Genomic DNA, 14,128 nt, shown 5'->3' with positions numbered 1-14,128 from the left:
GGTTATACCATTTTTTCAAAAAAAAAAAAATGTGTAGAACATTAATAAGGAGTAACATGCTCCAATGTGGAGTATTTATCAACACCACTTTTTAAAAGATTATCATGCTTACCATATGTTTATGTTTATAAACTTAATAAGAATCTCGAGGTTCTTACACCGTGTAAAACCATAAATCTGTGCTGATTACATTTAAAAAAACAACGATAACTTTTAAAGAATAAGGCTATTCCCTTCCCATTTGTCTGGGCTTTTTAAAATAGGCTTGTCTCACTAAAGCACGGGGTCCCTGCCATAAACGAGGCATTAACTGTCAATGTATTGGAGCTTTACTAAGTCCTGCTAGGCAAGCACCTACCTATCGCTGAGAAAGGTGAAAAAGTAAAGGAGATTTCCTAGTTTACAGATGTTGGGGGGGGTCACCGAGTATGCTGTGAAGCGGAAGGGAATCGGTTAACCAGCAAGCTTTTGTTAAGCTCCTTTCCCACCTCAGATGCTGCACTGGGCACTGAGAATGCGAAGGAGAAAAAGGAGGCAGCTGCGGCCTTCACGGAGCTAACCTTCCATTGAGCAAGACTTAAGGAGCCGGGACGTGACCGCGGAGGCGAACGGGGCAGGTGCAAGCGTGGGTCGGGGATTTTCGGCCGACGGGCAACACGACCGGGCCTTGCGTGTGTTTGTGCGCCCCCCCGGGGCGCGGCTGCAGTGGTGGGAGCTGGGGGGCAGAGGCGAGAGCGGGACGAGCGCTAAGTCTGCCCCTTGGATGTTTGCTTTCCAGAGGCTTCGAAGAGCCGCCGCCGCCGCCGCCGCCATGATCCTTTGGAGCCTTTCTAAGAGAGCGCCGCGCCGGCCTGCGGGGCCGTGCCTGGCGGCGGCGCTGAGGCGCAGCTGCCGGAGCGGCCGGGGCCCGGGCGCCCCGGGGGCCTCGCTGGAGGTGCTGGGCAAATCCTACCCTCGGGATGAGCAGAGCAACGTGCCGGGGAAAATCCTCTCCAAGGTGGGGAAGAGCCTGCACCGCCGGGAGCACCACCCCCTGTGGCTGCTCCTGGAGAGGGTGAAGCGGCACTTCTACCAGCAGTACGCGGGCCCCTTCGGCACGCCGCGCTTCTCCGTCTTCGACGGGCTCTCCCCGGTGGTCTCCACCCGGCAGAACTTCGACAGCCTCCTCATCCCGCCCGAGCACCCGAGCCGCCGGCGGGGCGACAACTACTACCTGAACCGCACGCACATGCTGCGCTCGCACACGTCGGCCCACCAGTGGGACCTGCTCCGCGCCGGCCTCAGCGCCTTCCTCGTGGCCGGGGACGTCTACCGGCGGGACCAGATCGACTCCCACCACTACCCGGTCTTCCACCAGCTGGAGGGCGTCCGCCTCTTCAACCAGCACCAGGTAAGGGCCCCGCCCCGAGGCAAGGGCCCCGCCCCGAGGCAAGGAAGGGCCCCGCCCCGAGGCAAGGAAGGGCCCCGCCCCGAGGCAAGGAAGGGCCCCGCCCCGAGGCAAGGAAGGGCCCCGCCCCGGGGCAAGGAAGGGCCCCGCCCCGGGGCAAGGAAGGGCCCCGCCCCGAGGCAAGGAAGGGCCCGCCTGGGCAAGGAAGGCCCCGGCCCCGGGCAAGGGAAGGGCCCCGCCCAGGGAAGGGCCCGCCTGGGCAAGAAGGGCCCCCCCGGGCAAGGGCCCCGGCAAGGGAAGGGCCCCCGGCAAGGAAGGGCCCCCACTGGGCAAGGAAGGCCCCGCCGGCAAGGCCCTGGCAAGGAAGGGCCCCGCCCCGGGGCAAGGAAGGGCCCCGCCCCGAGGCAAGGAAGGGCCCCGCCCCGAGGCAAGGAAGGGCCCCGCCCCGAGGCAAGGAAGGGCCCCGCCCCGAGGCAAGGAAGGGCCCCGCCCCGAGGCAAGGGCCCCGCCCCGAGGCAAGGGCCCCGCCCCGAGGCAAGGGCCCCGGGGGCGGGCTAGCTCCCAGCCACAACCCAGTGCCGGCCGCCAACTCCTGGACTGGCTGACGCGGGTAACTGCGTTTGGGAGGATGCCCTGAGCCGCGAGCTTGTCTGCGTCTGCGTCTGCTCTCTCCCCTCGGTTCTGAGGAGCTTCCCCGCGGCGGCCTTCGCGCGGCAGCGCACGCAGTCAAGCCGCTGCCGGGGCAGGCCCGGGAGCCCCCCTCTGCAGACTCCTGACCCCCACTCCGGCCTTTTCCCTTATTGACTCCTTGTGACGGCGCTAACATTGCTGACCCAGATTCCGTCCTGGTACCTGGCGACCCAAGCACGTGTTGTCGGCCGTCCCCCGCGCTTAGCAGGGTCGGCCCGGCTTTTAGAAGCGGTTCCCCCTGCCCAAGCCGCCGCCCGTCCCCTTCCCCCCCCCCCCCCCCCCCCCCCCCCCCCCCCAGCGGGCTTGCCTACCGCGCTCTCTAAGTTGCCGTAGGTGTCCCTGGCACTGGGAAGTTCCAGAGCCTTCCCCGCCGTGAGGGCGGTACCAGAACCCTTTCAGTTCCGTTGGGGTGCTTGGCCGCTCACAGTGTCTGAAGGAGACAGAAGTCGCCAGCTCCATTTCTTTTGTTAAGGTGGAGCTCTGCTAGCCCTTACCGCGTGCCCTGGGCCTCTGTTCTGTAGTCCTTCAGCACTGTCGCGTTAACTATTTATATAATCTAACGTCCTTCTGCCCTGGCCATTGACCTCGCAGTGCTTTAGCGCTTCCACACCTTTCCCTTTCTTTTTTTTCTTTTTTATTTAATAGCCTTTTATTTACAGGATATATACATGGGTAACTTTACAGCATTAACAATTGCCAAACCTCTTGTTCCAATTTTTCACCTCTTACCCCCCCACCCCCTCCCCTAGATGGCAGGATGACCAGTAGATGTTAAATATATTAAAATATAAATTAGATACACAATAAGTATACATGACCAAAACGTTATTTTGCTGTACAAAAAGAATCAGACTCTGAAATATTGTACAATTAGCTTGTGAAGGAAATCAAAAATGCAGGTGGGCATAAATATAGGGATTGGGAATTCAATGTAATGGTTTTTCATCATCTCCCAGAGTTCTTTCTCTGGGCGTAGCTGGTTCAGTTCATTACTGCTCCACTGGAAATGATTTGGTTGATCACATTGCTGAGGATGGCCTGGTCCATCAGAACTAGTCATCATATAGTATTGTTGTTGAAGTATATAATGATCCCCTGGTCCTGCTCATTTCACTCAGCATCAGTTCGTGTAAGTCTCTCCAGGCCTTTCTGAAATCATCCTGTTGGTCATTTCTTACAGAACAATAATATTCCATAATATTCATATACCACAATTTATTCAGCCATTCTCCAACTGATGGGCATCCATTCAGTTTCCAGTTTCTAGCCACTACAAAGAGGGCTGCCACAAACATTCATGCACATACAGGTCCCTTTCCCTTCTTTATAATCTCTTTAGGGTATAAGCCCAGTAGTAGCACTGCTGGATCAAAGGGTATGCACAGTTTGATAACTTTTTGAGCATAGTTCCAAACTACTCTCCAAAATGGTTGGATTCGTTCACAAGACCTTTCCCTTTCTAATCTCCCAGTCAAAGTTTCTTTTCTGCGCTGACTCTATAGAGTGTGAGCTCCTTTCAACAGGGACTGCCTCCTTTTTCCTCTGAGTCCCCTGGCTCTTAGCAGTGTGCTTGATACATAGCGATCACTTAGTAAGTGCTTTGACTTTCCTTCCTTCCTTCCTTCCTTCCTTCCTTCCTTCCTTCCTTCCTTCCTTCATCTCTTCATCATTCTAACATTGGACCACTGTCAAAGCTCTTTGGCTTTCCCAGTGTATCCTAATATACTATAAGGAAGAAATGAACAATCTAAACCCAATTGAAACAAAAAAACACCAAACAGCTACAGCGGCCTCTTCTGTATGGCAAAGCCAGCATATGTCTTTATGAAATCATGAACGATTTCTAGGACTAGGACCTGGTATTTCATTATATATCTATTATTCCCATTCCCATTCATTAATGAAGGTCTTTCCTCACTGTTCAATAACTAACATAAATACTGGGACCAGAAAATCATTATCATCATACAACTTACTTGTTAAAATATAAGATCGATATAAAAATGAACTGTCCAGTACTAGCTGGTCACCATTACTGTACTTTTTTCACTAATAGGCAAGATGATAATAAAGGATGACAGTAAATCTCTCTCCATGCAGTCCTTTATCCTATTCCTAAACTTCTCATCAGGATGTATCTTTCTGTCAACCTATATATATATATAAATCAATCAATCAATATGTATCAAGAAAACCTTAAACTAATTCTTAAGTTGGATAGAGGTATCACAAGAGTAGAAATAAAGAAATATCTAATTTATTTTAAAAAAAGGGGGGGAATAGGAGAGGGAGGAAAGGGCAGAGCCTACATATTATAAATCCATAAACTTAATTTTGGATAAGGAAATAGCAAACCACTTCAGTTTCTTTGCCAAGAAAACGTCAAATGGGGTTATAAATAGGGGTAGATACAACTGAAATGAATGAACAGCAAAAGCTTTATTTTAATTAGAATATATTATTAATGGGATAGTTTCTGAACATTTTTAAAAAGAAATGATCATTCACAGTGTGAAAGTATGAAGAGGTTAAAAGTCAATCTGATTATCCTATCATTTGTAGGCCTTAATCTCTTCCTTCTTTTGAAAACCAAGATATTATTTCTCAATTCTATCTTCCATTATCTATCAGTGACAGTGATTAAAAAAAAAACACACTTCTTTCCATATTTGAGAATAAAATTCCTCTGGGCTTTAACCTATAGAGAGGAGCTAGCCACTTTACTATTTTAAAAAAAATCTATTTTTGATTCCCCCCCCCCCCCCCCCCCCCCCCCCCCCCCCCCCCCCCCCCCCCCCCCCCCCCCCCCCCCCCACTCCGAGACTCAGTATTCCTATCTTGCCCAGGTTAGAAATGCAGTAGCTACTCATGGGCCTATCCTACTGATGACTGATTTGTTCCATTTCTGGCCAGAGTCAATTCACTCCTCCTTAGATAGCTTGGTGGACCCATCCTTCCTCTTGGTGACACACCATATTGAAACAAGACTTTTGTGAATACATGATTGCCTTTAACCTGATAGCATCTGAGAATTCCTAAGCTCAAGTGCTCCACTGACCTCAGTCTCCCTCAAGTATAGGAATTAACAATGTTTGCCATTATGCCCTGCCTTTGGATTCCAGTTATCTTTTATTTATTTTTGTTCCATCCTTTCTAATCTGAAGGTCTATTTTCCTTGGCAGAGGAAACAGATACAGAACTAAAGATGAATACTTATTATTAAAAATCATGTCAACATTTTCCTACTTATTCTGAGTAGTGAGTGATATTTTTCTTTTGTTGTTTTTCCTTTTTGCTCTAGAATAGCTAAAAATTAAAATTTTCCATAGTTGAAACATATCTAGATTATTTTTTTTCCTCTATTCTGGATGTCACATTTTTAGGATGGGCATTGACAAGCTATAATTTTTCCATTGCATGGTAACCAAGATTTTGAGAGTAGTAGAGGAAGGAATGGTTCATGTTTAAATTGGAAAAGAGAAGACTCATCAGATTTATTGTATCAATCTCTAATTTCTCAAGAGTTCTATGCTTTGGAAGAGAGTTTAGAGTTATGTTTGCTTCCATGTGGCAGAACTGGGAAGACTTGGAAGAAGTTTGGAGAATCAGATTTAGACTTACTAGAGAAAACAAAGAGCTGAACAAAATTTGTGCTGATTAATTTGAGAGGTTATATGGTCCACTCTACTGGAAAGCTTCAAAAAGAACCTGTATGCCTATTTGTTAGGGAGAAACAATTCTTTGACCTTCCAAGTTTTAGGTTTTATGGTTTTATATTAAAATTATATTTTTAAAGTAATAAAATAGTAACAGCAATAGCATAGCCATACAATTTTCATGTAAGAGACATTTAGATTAATATTCTTTTGGTAAAAGCTGGACATTTTAACATTTGAAGAATAATAGTGATAAAAATAAAAGCACGTTAGAAAACTAATATGATATAGAAGATGACAGATCAAGATCCCCAGGAAATATAGTCTGCTGACAAGTTGCCAGTTACCATTAGTGGGTGAGAAGAGCTATATTTTTATCCATATGTCAGAAGTCTCTTGATAGCCAAGTCATAACGTCTATCAGCTCTGCTTGTCTCATTGGGAAAACAAAAGTTTCTACCTATTTCCACCTATAAAATGTAGAATTAAAGGTTGCACAATACATACCAGCATTCTGAAGCCAGAAAAACATAAAGCTGAAAGTGGTTCAAGTATAAAAAAAAAGAGGGCAGGTGAAATGTTCCATCTCATCTAGTCCTGTTTGAATCTATCCCACACCAGGACGGATGAGCTCATATTTTAGCCAATCTGACTTGTCTAATTTAATGTAGAATGTTGATTAGTATTCACTGATCATAGGTATCACCAGAAAGCTAGACTTTAAAGATCACATTCGAACCAATAAGAATGAGCCCCAAACTTACTCTCTTCCAAAATTCTTTTCATTGAGAGTGAAATGGGCGGAGGCTGGTCTTCTTTGGGGATAGTCTTGATCATCATTTCTAGAGGTGACCTGAATTAAAATCATTTCTGGAGATAATTGTTGACAATGCAATTCCAACAATTTTCATACTTGCCCATCATCTATCTTGTATTGTCCTATATACCTGAAATACACATTGCCTGTATCCTTTTTAAGAAGGAAGTGCTATGACTGCAATGAAAAATATCAGGAAATTAATTGAAGCAGTGATGAAGAAATACTTTATTTTAATGGAACTTATTAACTTGCCATTAAATTAATTCTACACTTTAAAAGTCCTTTCTGGTTTCTGTTTGAAAAATTCACAGAGACAGAAAAGTGAGGATAGTTTTTTATATATATACCGATAGCCTAAAGATGCTTTAGTTAAATCTAAAAACTTATCTATGGCTATGATCTTGTATCATTTGAAGCTGTAACCGTAATTCATCTTATCTGTTAACAAGAGTTCACCTTATCTTTCATGGGAGAAAGTGTCAGTTTCTATTGAATTTTTGGAATGCATCATTTCCCACTGGCCAAGGTTTAGCATCTAGGTGGAACAATGCATAAAGCTGGACTTTAAAAAGGGGAAGATCTGAATTCAAATGCGACCTCTCCTACTATCTCTGTAATGAGATTTTAAGTCATTTAATTTCTCTGTCCCTGTGTTTTCTCATCTGTGAGATGGGAATAATAATACCTCCTACCTCTCAGTCTTGTGAGTATCAAAGGAGAGATCATGTAGAGAGCACTTTATAAACCTTAAAGCTCTATTATAAATGCTAACTTCTTGTTTTTATTGTTGTTTTGGTAATACTTATTTATCCAGAGATTCCAGATTCCTTCCAATCTGGGAAAAAAAGCAGAGAAGCCTTTTTACATGGCCCAAAAGCAATGGAATAAATATTATGCTTTTACTCTAATTAAAACCCATCTTACATTTATTTGCACTGCCTACTTACCATTCCTTTTGTATTTGATTCTAAACCATCTTGTTGGTACAGTTTTTGCTTCTATATGTTATGTATCTAAGCTGTGATATTGACCAATCTTGTCATTTTAAAACAATTTTCAAATAGTTCTGATGATTACTGTTTTATAATGTAATGTAATGTAATATAGGGGTAGCTAGGTGTTGCAGTGAATAGAGCACCAGCCCTGAAGTCAGGAGGACCTGAGTTCAAATCAGATCTCAGACACTTAACACTTCCTGGCTGTGTGACCCTGGGCAAGTCACTTAATCCCAACTGCCTCAGTTTAAAATGTGAGTGAGTGAGTGTGTGTGTGTGTGTGGTGTGTGTGTGTAATAGGAGAGGCTCGCACCATAGTCCCTTCTTTTCCACATTTTATTTTATTTAATATTTTTGAGACAATGCTTATTAGAGATATTGGTCTATATTTTTCTTTTATTATGTTCTTTTCCACATCTGAATCATAGAACAGATTTTCTAGGATTCTTTCTTTCCCCATTTTTACAAACAGTTTATGTAGTATTAGAATTAATTGTACTTTAAATATTTGATAAAATATGTTTATAAATCTACTTGATCCTAGGAAGTTTTTCTTTGTAAATTCATTTGGGGCTTATTCATTTTCTTTTTCTAAATTTGGTTATTTCAACAATCCATTCCTTATTCTCTCTGGTATTTTATATTTCTAAAATATTCATCAATTTAAAATGTTATTTCTTTAATTGGCATATAATTGGAAAAAATAATTTCAGATTGTTTTCTTTATTTAATTTTTTCATTTCCCTTTTTTAAAAATACTGGTAATTTGGTTTTCTTCTCTTTTTAAAATCAGACTACTTGTTGATGTATTTTATTACTTAAAAAAACTCCTAATTTTTATTATCAAGTCATTGTTTTATCTTTAATATTTTTCAATTTCTTTTTTGCTTTTCAAAATTCCTAACTTGTTTTTTAGTTGGAATTTTAAATTTTTTCCCTTTCTATTTTTTTGGTAGCATACCAAATTTATTAATTTTAAAAATATAAATTTCCCCTTATGGTCCTCATTTTCTGTATTCCAGTTTTATTTTGTCTGTTGTCTTGTTCTTAAAGAGATTTTCTATTGTTTCTGTAATTTGTTCTCAGCTTCACTAATTTTTTAGGATTAAATTACTATTGTTGAATCATTTCAGTTGTGTCTAGCTCCTTTTTTTTTTAACCTCATTTGGAATTTTCTTGGCAAAAATACTGGAATGATTGCCACTTCCTTCTCCAGCTCATTTTACAAATGAGGAAACTGAGCAAATATGATTAAGTGACTTGCCCAGGGTCACACAATAAGTGTCTAAGACTTGATTTGACTTTAGGTTCTCTTGACTCCAGGGTTGTAACTCTATCCCGTGCTATTTAATTACCCCTTTAAATTACATATCTCCCAATAGTTCTTAATCCTTTCTTCAAAGTTTCCTTTTAAAAATTACATTGCAGTTAGTGAAAAATAACATTGAATATTTTTGCTTTTTTTTGCATTTTTGTGAGTTTTTTTTTAATGTCCTAATACATTGTAATTTTTTCAAATATATGCATAGCTAAGAAATATTTATAGTACTATTCCAGTTTGGTAATGAGCAAAGATCTATCATATCTACTTTTCTAGAATTTTGCTTAGCTCTTTAATTTTTTTTCTTGCTTTTTTTTTTTTTTTTTGTTAAAGCTTGTTTGTATCTGAAAGAAATATATTGAAGTCCCCCACCATTATAATTTACTGTCTTTTTCTACTTTAATTTATTTCTTATGTATTTAGAGATTAAGCCATTTGGTTCATAAAATAAGAGCTAATATTACTTTGTGGCATGCATTCTATCAAGTGCTTTAGAGTTATTATCATCTTTGATCCTCACAACAACCCTGTGAAGTAGGTGCTATTATTATCCCCATTTGACAGAAGAGGAAATTGAGGCAAAGAGAATTTATGTGACTTGCCCAGGGTCACACAACTAAGTGTCTGAGGCTGGATTTGAACTCATGTCTTCCTATCTCTGGGTCAGGCACTTTAGAGGCCATATTTATTAAATATGAATATTGATTTATTGACTAATTCTTTAAAGGTAATTCTTCTTTCAAAGTTGTATTGGTTTTTAATTGTCTTATTGTCTAAGATCATCTTTGCTAACTCTGCTTTTTTTTGAGTACAATTAAAGCAAATAAGGTTTCATATCAGCCTCTTATTTTAACTGTATAAATCTGTATGTTTCAAATGTTTTTCTTATTAACTATATATTGTTGTAATCTACTTTCTAATCAGTCTGTCCTCTGCTGCTTTGTGGGTAAGTCCACTTCATTCATGTTCACGACTTGATTATTGTATATTTTCCTCCATCCACCCCTCTTGAATTTTTTCATTTCTTGCACACCTCCCCCCCCCCCCCCTTTTTTTTTTAAACAAAGAACAAGGTGTTGAAAAAGGTGTACAATCAGAAAGAGACTGGTAGTTTCATTGCATTTATTTATTTATTTCACCTTTCCCTCTTCTCTTCCCCTTGCCCTGCCCTGCACTCTAGTGGTTACTCTTTCTTTCCCTTTAATCTTATCTTTGGTCCAGTCTCCAAGGCTGGATTTTGTGTTTTGCTTATGGCTTATCCTGCACCCATCTGTTGTCTCTCTCTTCAACTCTTCTCTTCCTTGTACTTGTGCATTTCCCAGTGGAATCATATGTATTTTTATACCAAACCCTTTGAATACGTGTGCATTTTTCTTCCTTCTCTTTATACCATCAAAACAGGACAAAATCACCTCTAGCCCCTCTGTTTGTCTAATTTAACTCCCCTTGAAGGAATACATTAGAGTTCTTCTTGCCTGGATTGTTTTGTGGTTTTGTTACTTAAGATATCATCAGGTCCCTTCCAGTAATAGCTAGCATTCATATAGTGCTTGCCTATATTATCCCATTTAATTCAAACAATAACTTAGCTGTAGATACTATTATGATCCCCAAAATAGTTGAGAAAACAGAAGTGGATAGACCCTAGCTCAGGGTCATATAGCTAGTTAATGTCTGAGGGTCTTCTTGACTCCAGGTCTGGCACTGTATTCAACCCCGCCCCCCGAGATTAGAATATATCAGGTACTACCATGATTTAGCTCTAGGTTGCCTCGGGGCTGGCCTGCCCAGGTTCTGCTTTACTGTAGCTTGGGCCTGGGCACCTCAGGCTGCCATTCATAAGCTTCGTGGCTGCTGACATAGCTTTTGCTCCTGTTCTGCCCAGATTAATAGGTAAATGACGTCACCACCCCCAGCCTTAGTCCATTTCTAGCCAGTTTGCCAGCTATAATCCCAACATTTCTTGCCCATATAATCCAGACTAGTTGCTCTGCCTTCCTTCTTGGTTTCCAAGTGTATAATATTTTAAATTACTCTCTTACTGGTAGGTGTCCAACTTGCTATCCTCTTCATAATGCTCTCTTTAGCCTTTTTCTGCTTAATGATGTTCTTTCCCTATTTTTTTATCCTCCTCCCTTTACCCAATGACTATTCTTTGTTTATTCTTCCCTTGAATTTTCTTGACAAGTATCTCCTTTAACATATTGGGAAGGAAAATGGAAAATTTTTGTAGAATCTTTTCTGGCATACTGACATTTTAGTTATGCTGTAACTTTCAAGTTATCTATGGACTGCTCTGAAAAGCTTTAAAACAAATTTGTCAGGAAGCAGAGGGAAAAAATAAAATCTTTTCCTAGCATGTTGGTTTCATACTTTCAGGAAACAGGGTGATGCTGGCCTGCTTGAGCACAGGTCCCATCATCTCACACAATCTGTGGAAAGTAGACATACGGAGAGAGAAATATCTCAATATATGTTCATCTTATCATCATTAGGAAAGAAGACATTACACATAATATGTATTTTCAAAATATTTGAGAGCTTACCCCACTTTAAGCACCCAAATCTTGTTTTATTTTAATCATTTTGATGGAAACCTTTGTGAAAACAATGATAATAAAAGTATCATTTTGAAATAGTATTTCACTTTTTACAAAGTACCTTTAATGTATTAATTAGTTAATTAATAAAAATCCTTTTAGAAAAGAAGGGAATGATTAGATATTTCTGGATAATAATATCCCAATTAAAAGGTGAGAAACTAAGGCTTATGAATACTAAGAGACTTTTCCAATGCCATTCTGAGGCAGGAATCTAACTTAAATAACTCCTCTCTATAGTCTAGAATGTCCAAAGCTGCCTCTCGAACAGCATAATTACTCAGGCTTCTTAAATGGCTTCAGAAACAAAATTTAGCCTTATTCCTGTGCCTCCTGGTCTGGAAGACAACAAAGACTCATTCCAAGAGCAGAGGGTGTGATGTCAGAGGATCTGATTAAGAATACCCTGTTTATTTGGGACATTAGGACATTAGGATAAGTCCCTTTTACTCCCTAGAATTCAGTTTCAACCTTAAGTCCACAATAGGATTGAGCCAAATAATTTCCAAGTTCTACTTTCAGCTCTAAATTCTTGGATTGTAGGGGACAGGTATTATGCTTTCATACTGAGAGGAGAGGCCCTCTGGGATAGTTGAGGTATGTCTGGTTGTTTGTCTCTTCAATACACAACCCAGCCCTGACCACTAGGATTTTAAAATTCTTGTGTTTGCTCTTGATAGTTTTCCTGTTTACTGCATTGCTAGATCTTCCTGTCAGCTGCTGCTTTTCTAATACTACTAGTGAGCTTACTTCTTCAACTCTTTCTGTACCTCTCACCCATTATGATTGGCTGTTTTTAATTCATGGACTTGGAAAATTAATAAAACCAAAGGTCACCTCCAGCTAGATATCTTAGGATCTTGAGAAGTCCAGTATCCCACAAACAACGCAGGAAAATGTTAATAACGAACCAGAAGGAAAAATGATGGGAACAAAGAGAATTAGCTCTAAGCTATCTCCCATAAAGTCCAGAAGTTCAGAAAATAGTGCATTTGATTATTTCAGAAAATGGAAACAAGGAATACTTTGAATTCTTCCTGTCTCCCATTCCCACTAACCTATAATTTCTTAATTACATTATTTAAGAAAAGAGCATAAAAGGCATGTATATATTATAAACTATGGATGTTTAGTGTTCATAGAGGTTCAGGCTGTAAAATAGCTTGTTCATCACTGCCACTAATAAAGTATTTGTTAAAATATTGTAATAATATTATAATTAAATATCTAATTTTACATTCTAAAATATTTAATTTCTCTCTCTATATATATCCTATACACTCACATATGTTTATATGTATGCATATAAATGTGTAATTCAATTCGTGCAGTATTTCCATTGGATTGGAAACAATTACTACATTTTGTATAATTATAACAATGCAAATTCAAATATATGGGACTACTTCAGGAGATTCATTACTTGTACTTGTGGAATCCTAGTTATAATTCCATAGGTCTTTTGGTCATTGCTTTATTATAGCATATTAAAGTATTCCTAATGATATTCCTAATGAGTCATCAAGAAAATTGTTATGTTCAGTGTGTTCTATTTAAAATAGGCATAAAGGCTTAAAAATTTTAATTTTTTTAAAGAAATGATTACTTCAAATTCTTAAAATAACAGAAAGCCCATGAGGCAATCTTTCTCTGATTTAACAAGTTATGTCCTAGGGAGTTACTTGAGATACATGAAGGTTAAAGGACTTGTCCAGCTTTACACAGATAGTTAAATGTTAAAGATGGGATTTGATGATGACCTCCAGCCAGTACTGTATTCATTAAACCTACGAACATAGGTGAACATAGAAGTATTTCTTGTATTGTTTAGCAGTGTGCGGCAAAGGCAAAGAGGGTGACTTTGCAAGTCCCTGTCCTGACACATACTGGCTGGCTGTCTTAACCTGCGCAAGTCACTCAGTTTCTCAGTGTTCTAAGCAACTTTTGGTACTTAAATGGTAAGCCCTCTAAAGGAATTAAGTGTTAAAGTGACTCAGTCCCCATGTGTTTTGCATGGTCATTGTTTCTCTATATTATTTAAAATACATTTAATTTAAAATAAATTTAATAATATGTAATTTTATTTATAAGCCAACTGGCTACATGGGATGTAAATTTCATGCTCTTAAGTAGGTGAACTTGACTTCTTCATCTGGGCTTGAGGTAACATCTTATCCTAAGTGACTATAAAAGCTCAGTTTATGATCCTAAGAGAATGGGGAAATCATTTTTTCCTGACCACTGTTAGTCTGCTCATTCATTACGGAGCTACTGTATCCTGATGACCAGAGTGTCGTAATCCTGAATCCTAGTTTTATCAAACATCACTAGCATGTGCTTGGCAAGAGGCCAGGCACTTTGGAGGTTTGTAAAAGTGTTGTTTTGTTCTTGATCTCTTTTGTTGTTTAATTCAATACCAAAAGTCTTTATAGAATGCTTATTGGGGTCTGCCCCATTGGTGGTGTTTTTGTTGTGGCAGGCTATTTTGATAGAGGAGGACAAATGGAAAAGAACCCTCTGTGTCCCTCCTCCTCTTGAGACCCACATACACCCAGAAAGCAGAGTTCTTTAGAAGGGCATTATGAACGACAAAGCCTCGAATGTTGATGTAGCCAACGTGACTCAGTTTTAAGGACTTTTTTTCTTTCAGTTTTTCCTG

At 40.3% G+C, this 14,128-nt stretch overlaps 1 protein-coding gene across 3 annotated transcripts in view; it reads left to right on the top strand.

Moving 5' to 3' along the window:
* Positions 1–238: 238 nt before the first annotated feature.
* Positions 239–14,128, top strand: part of FARS2 (phenylalanyl-tRNA synthetase 2, mitochondrial) — a 477,886-nt gene continuing 463,996 nt past the window's right edge. Inside the window, exon 1 of one of the 3 annotated variants that reach the window (XM_031946905.1) lies at positions 239–1,390. In XM_031946905.1, the coding sequence (XP_031802765.1) occupies positions 764–1,390 (627 nt within the window). In that variant the 5' untranslated portion in view covers positions 239–763. The remainder of the gene's footprint in view (positions 1,391–14,128) is intronic. The other 2 variants (XM_031946904.1, XM_031946906.1) reach the window with 2 other exon arrangements.

The sequence above is a fragment of the Sarcophilus harrisii genome, chromosome 1, assembly GCF_902635505.1.
Source record: "Sarcophilus harrisii chromosome 1, mSarHar1.11, whole genome shotgun sequence".
In the NCBI taxonomy this organism is placed as follows: Eukaryota; Metazoa; Chordata; class Mammalia; order Dasyuromorphia; family Dasyuridae; genus Sarcophilus; species Sarcophilus harrisii.
The sequence above is the reverse complement of the archived record's forward strand: the minus strand, read 5'-3'. Positions and strand labels throughout refer to the sequence as shown.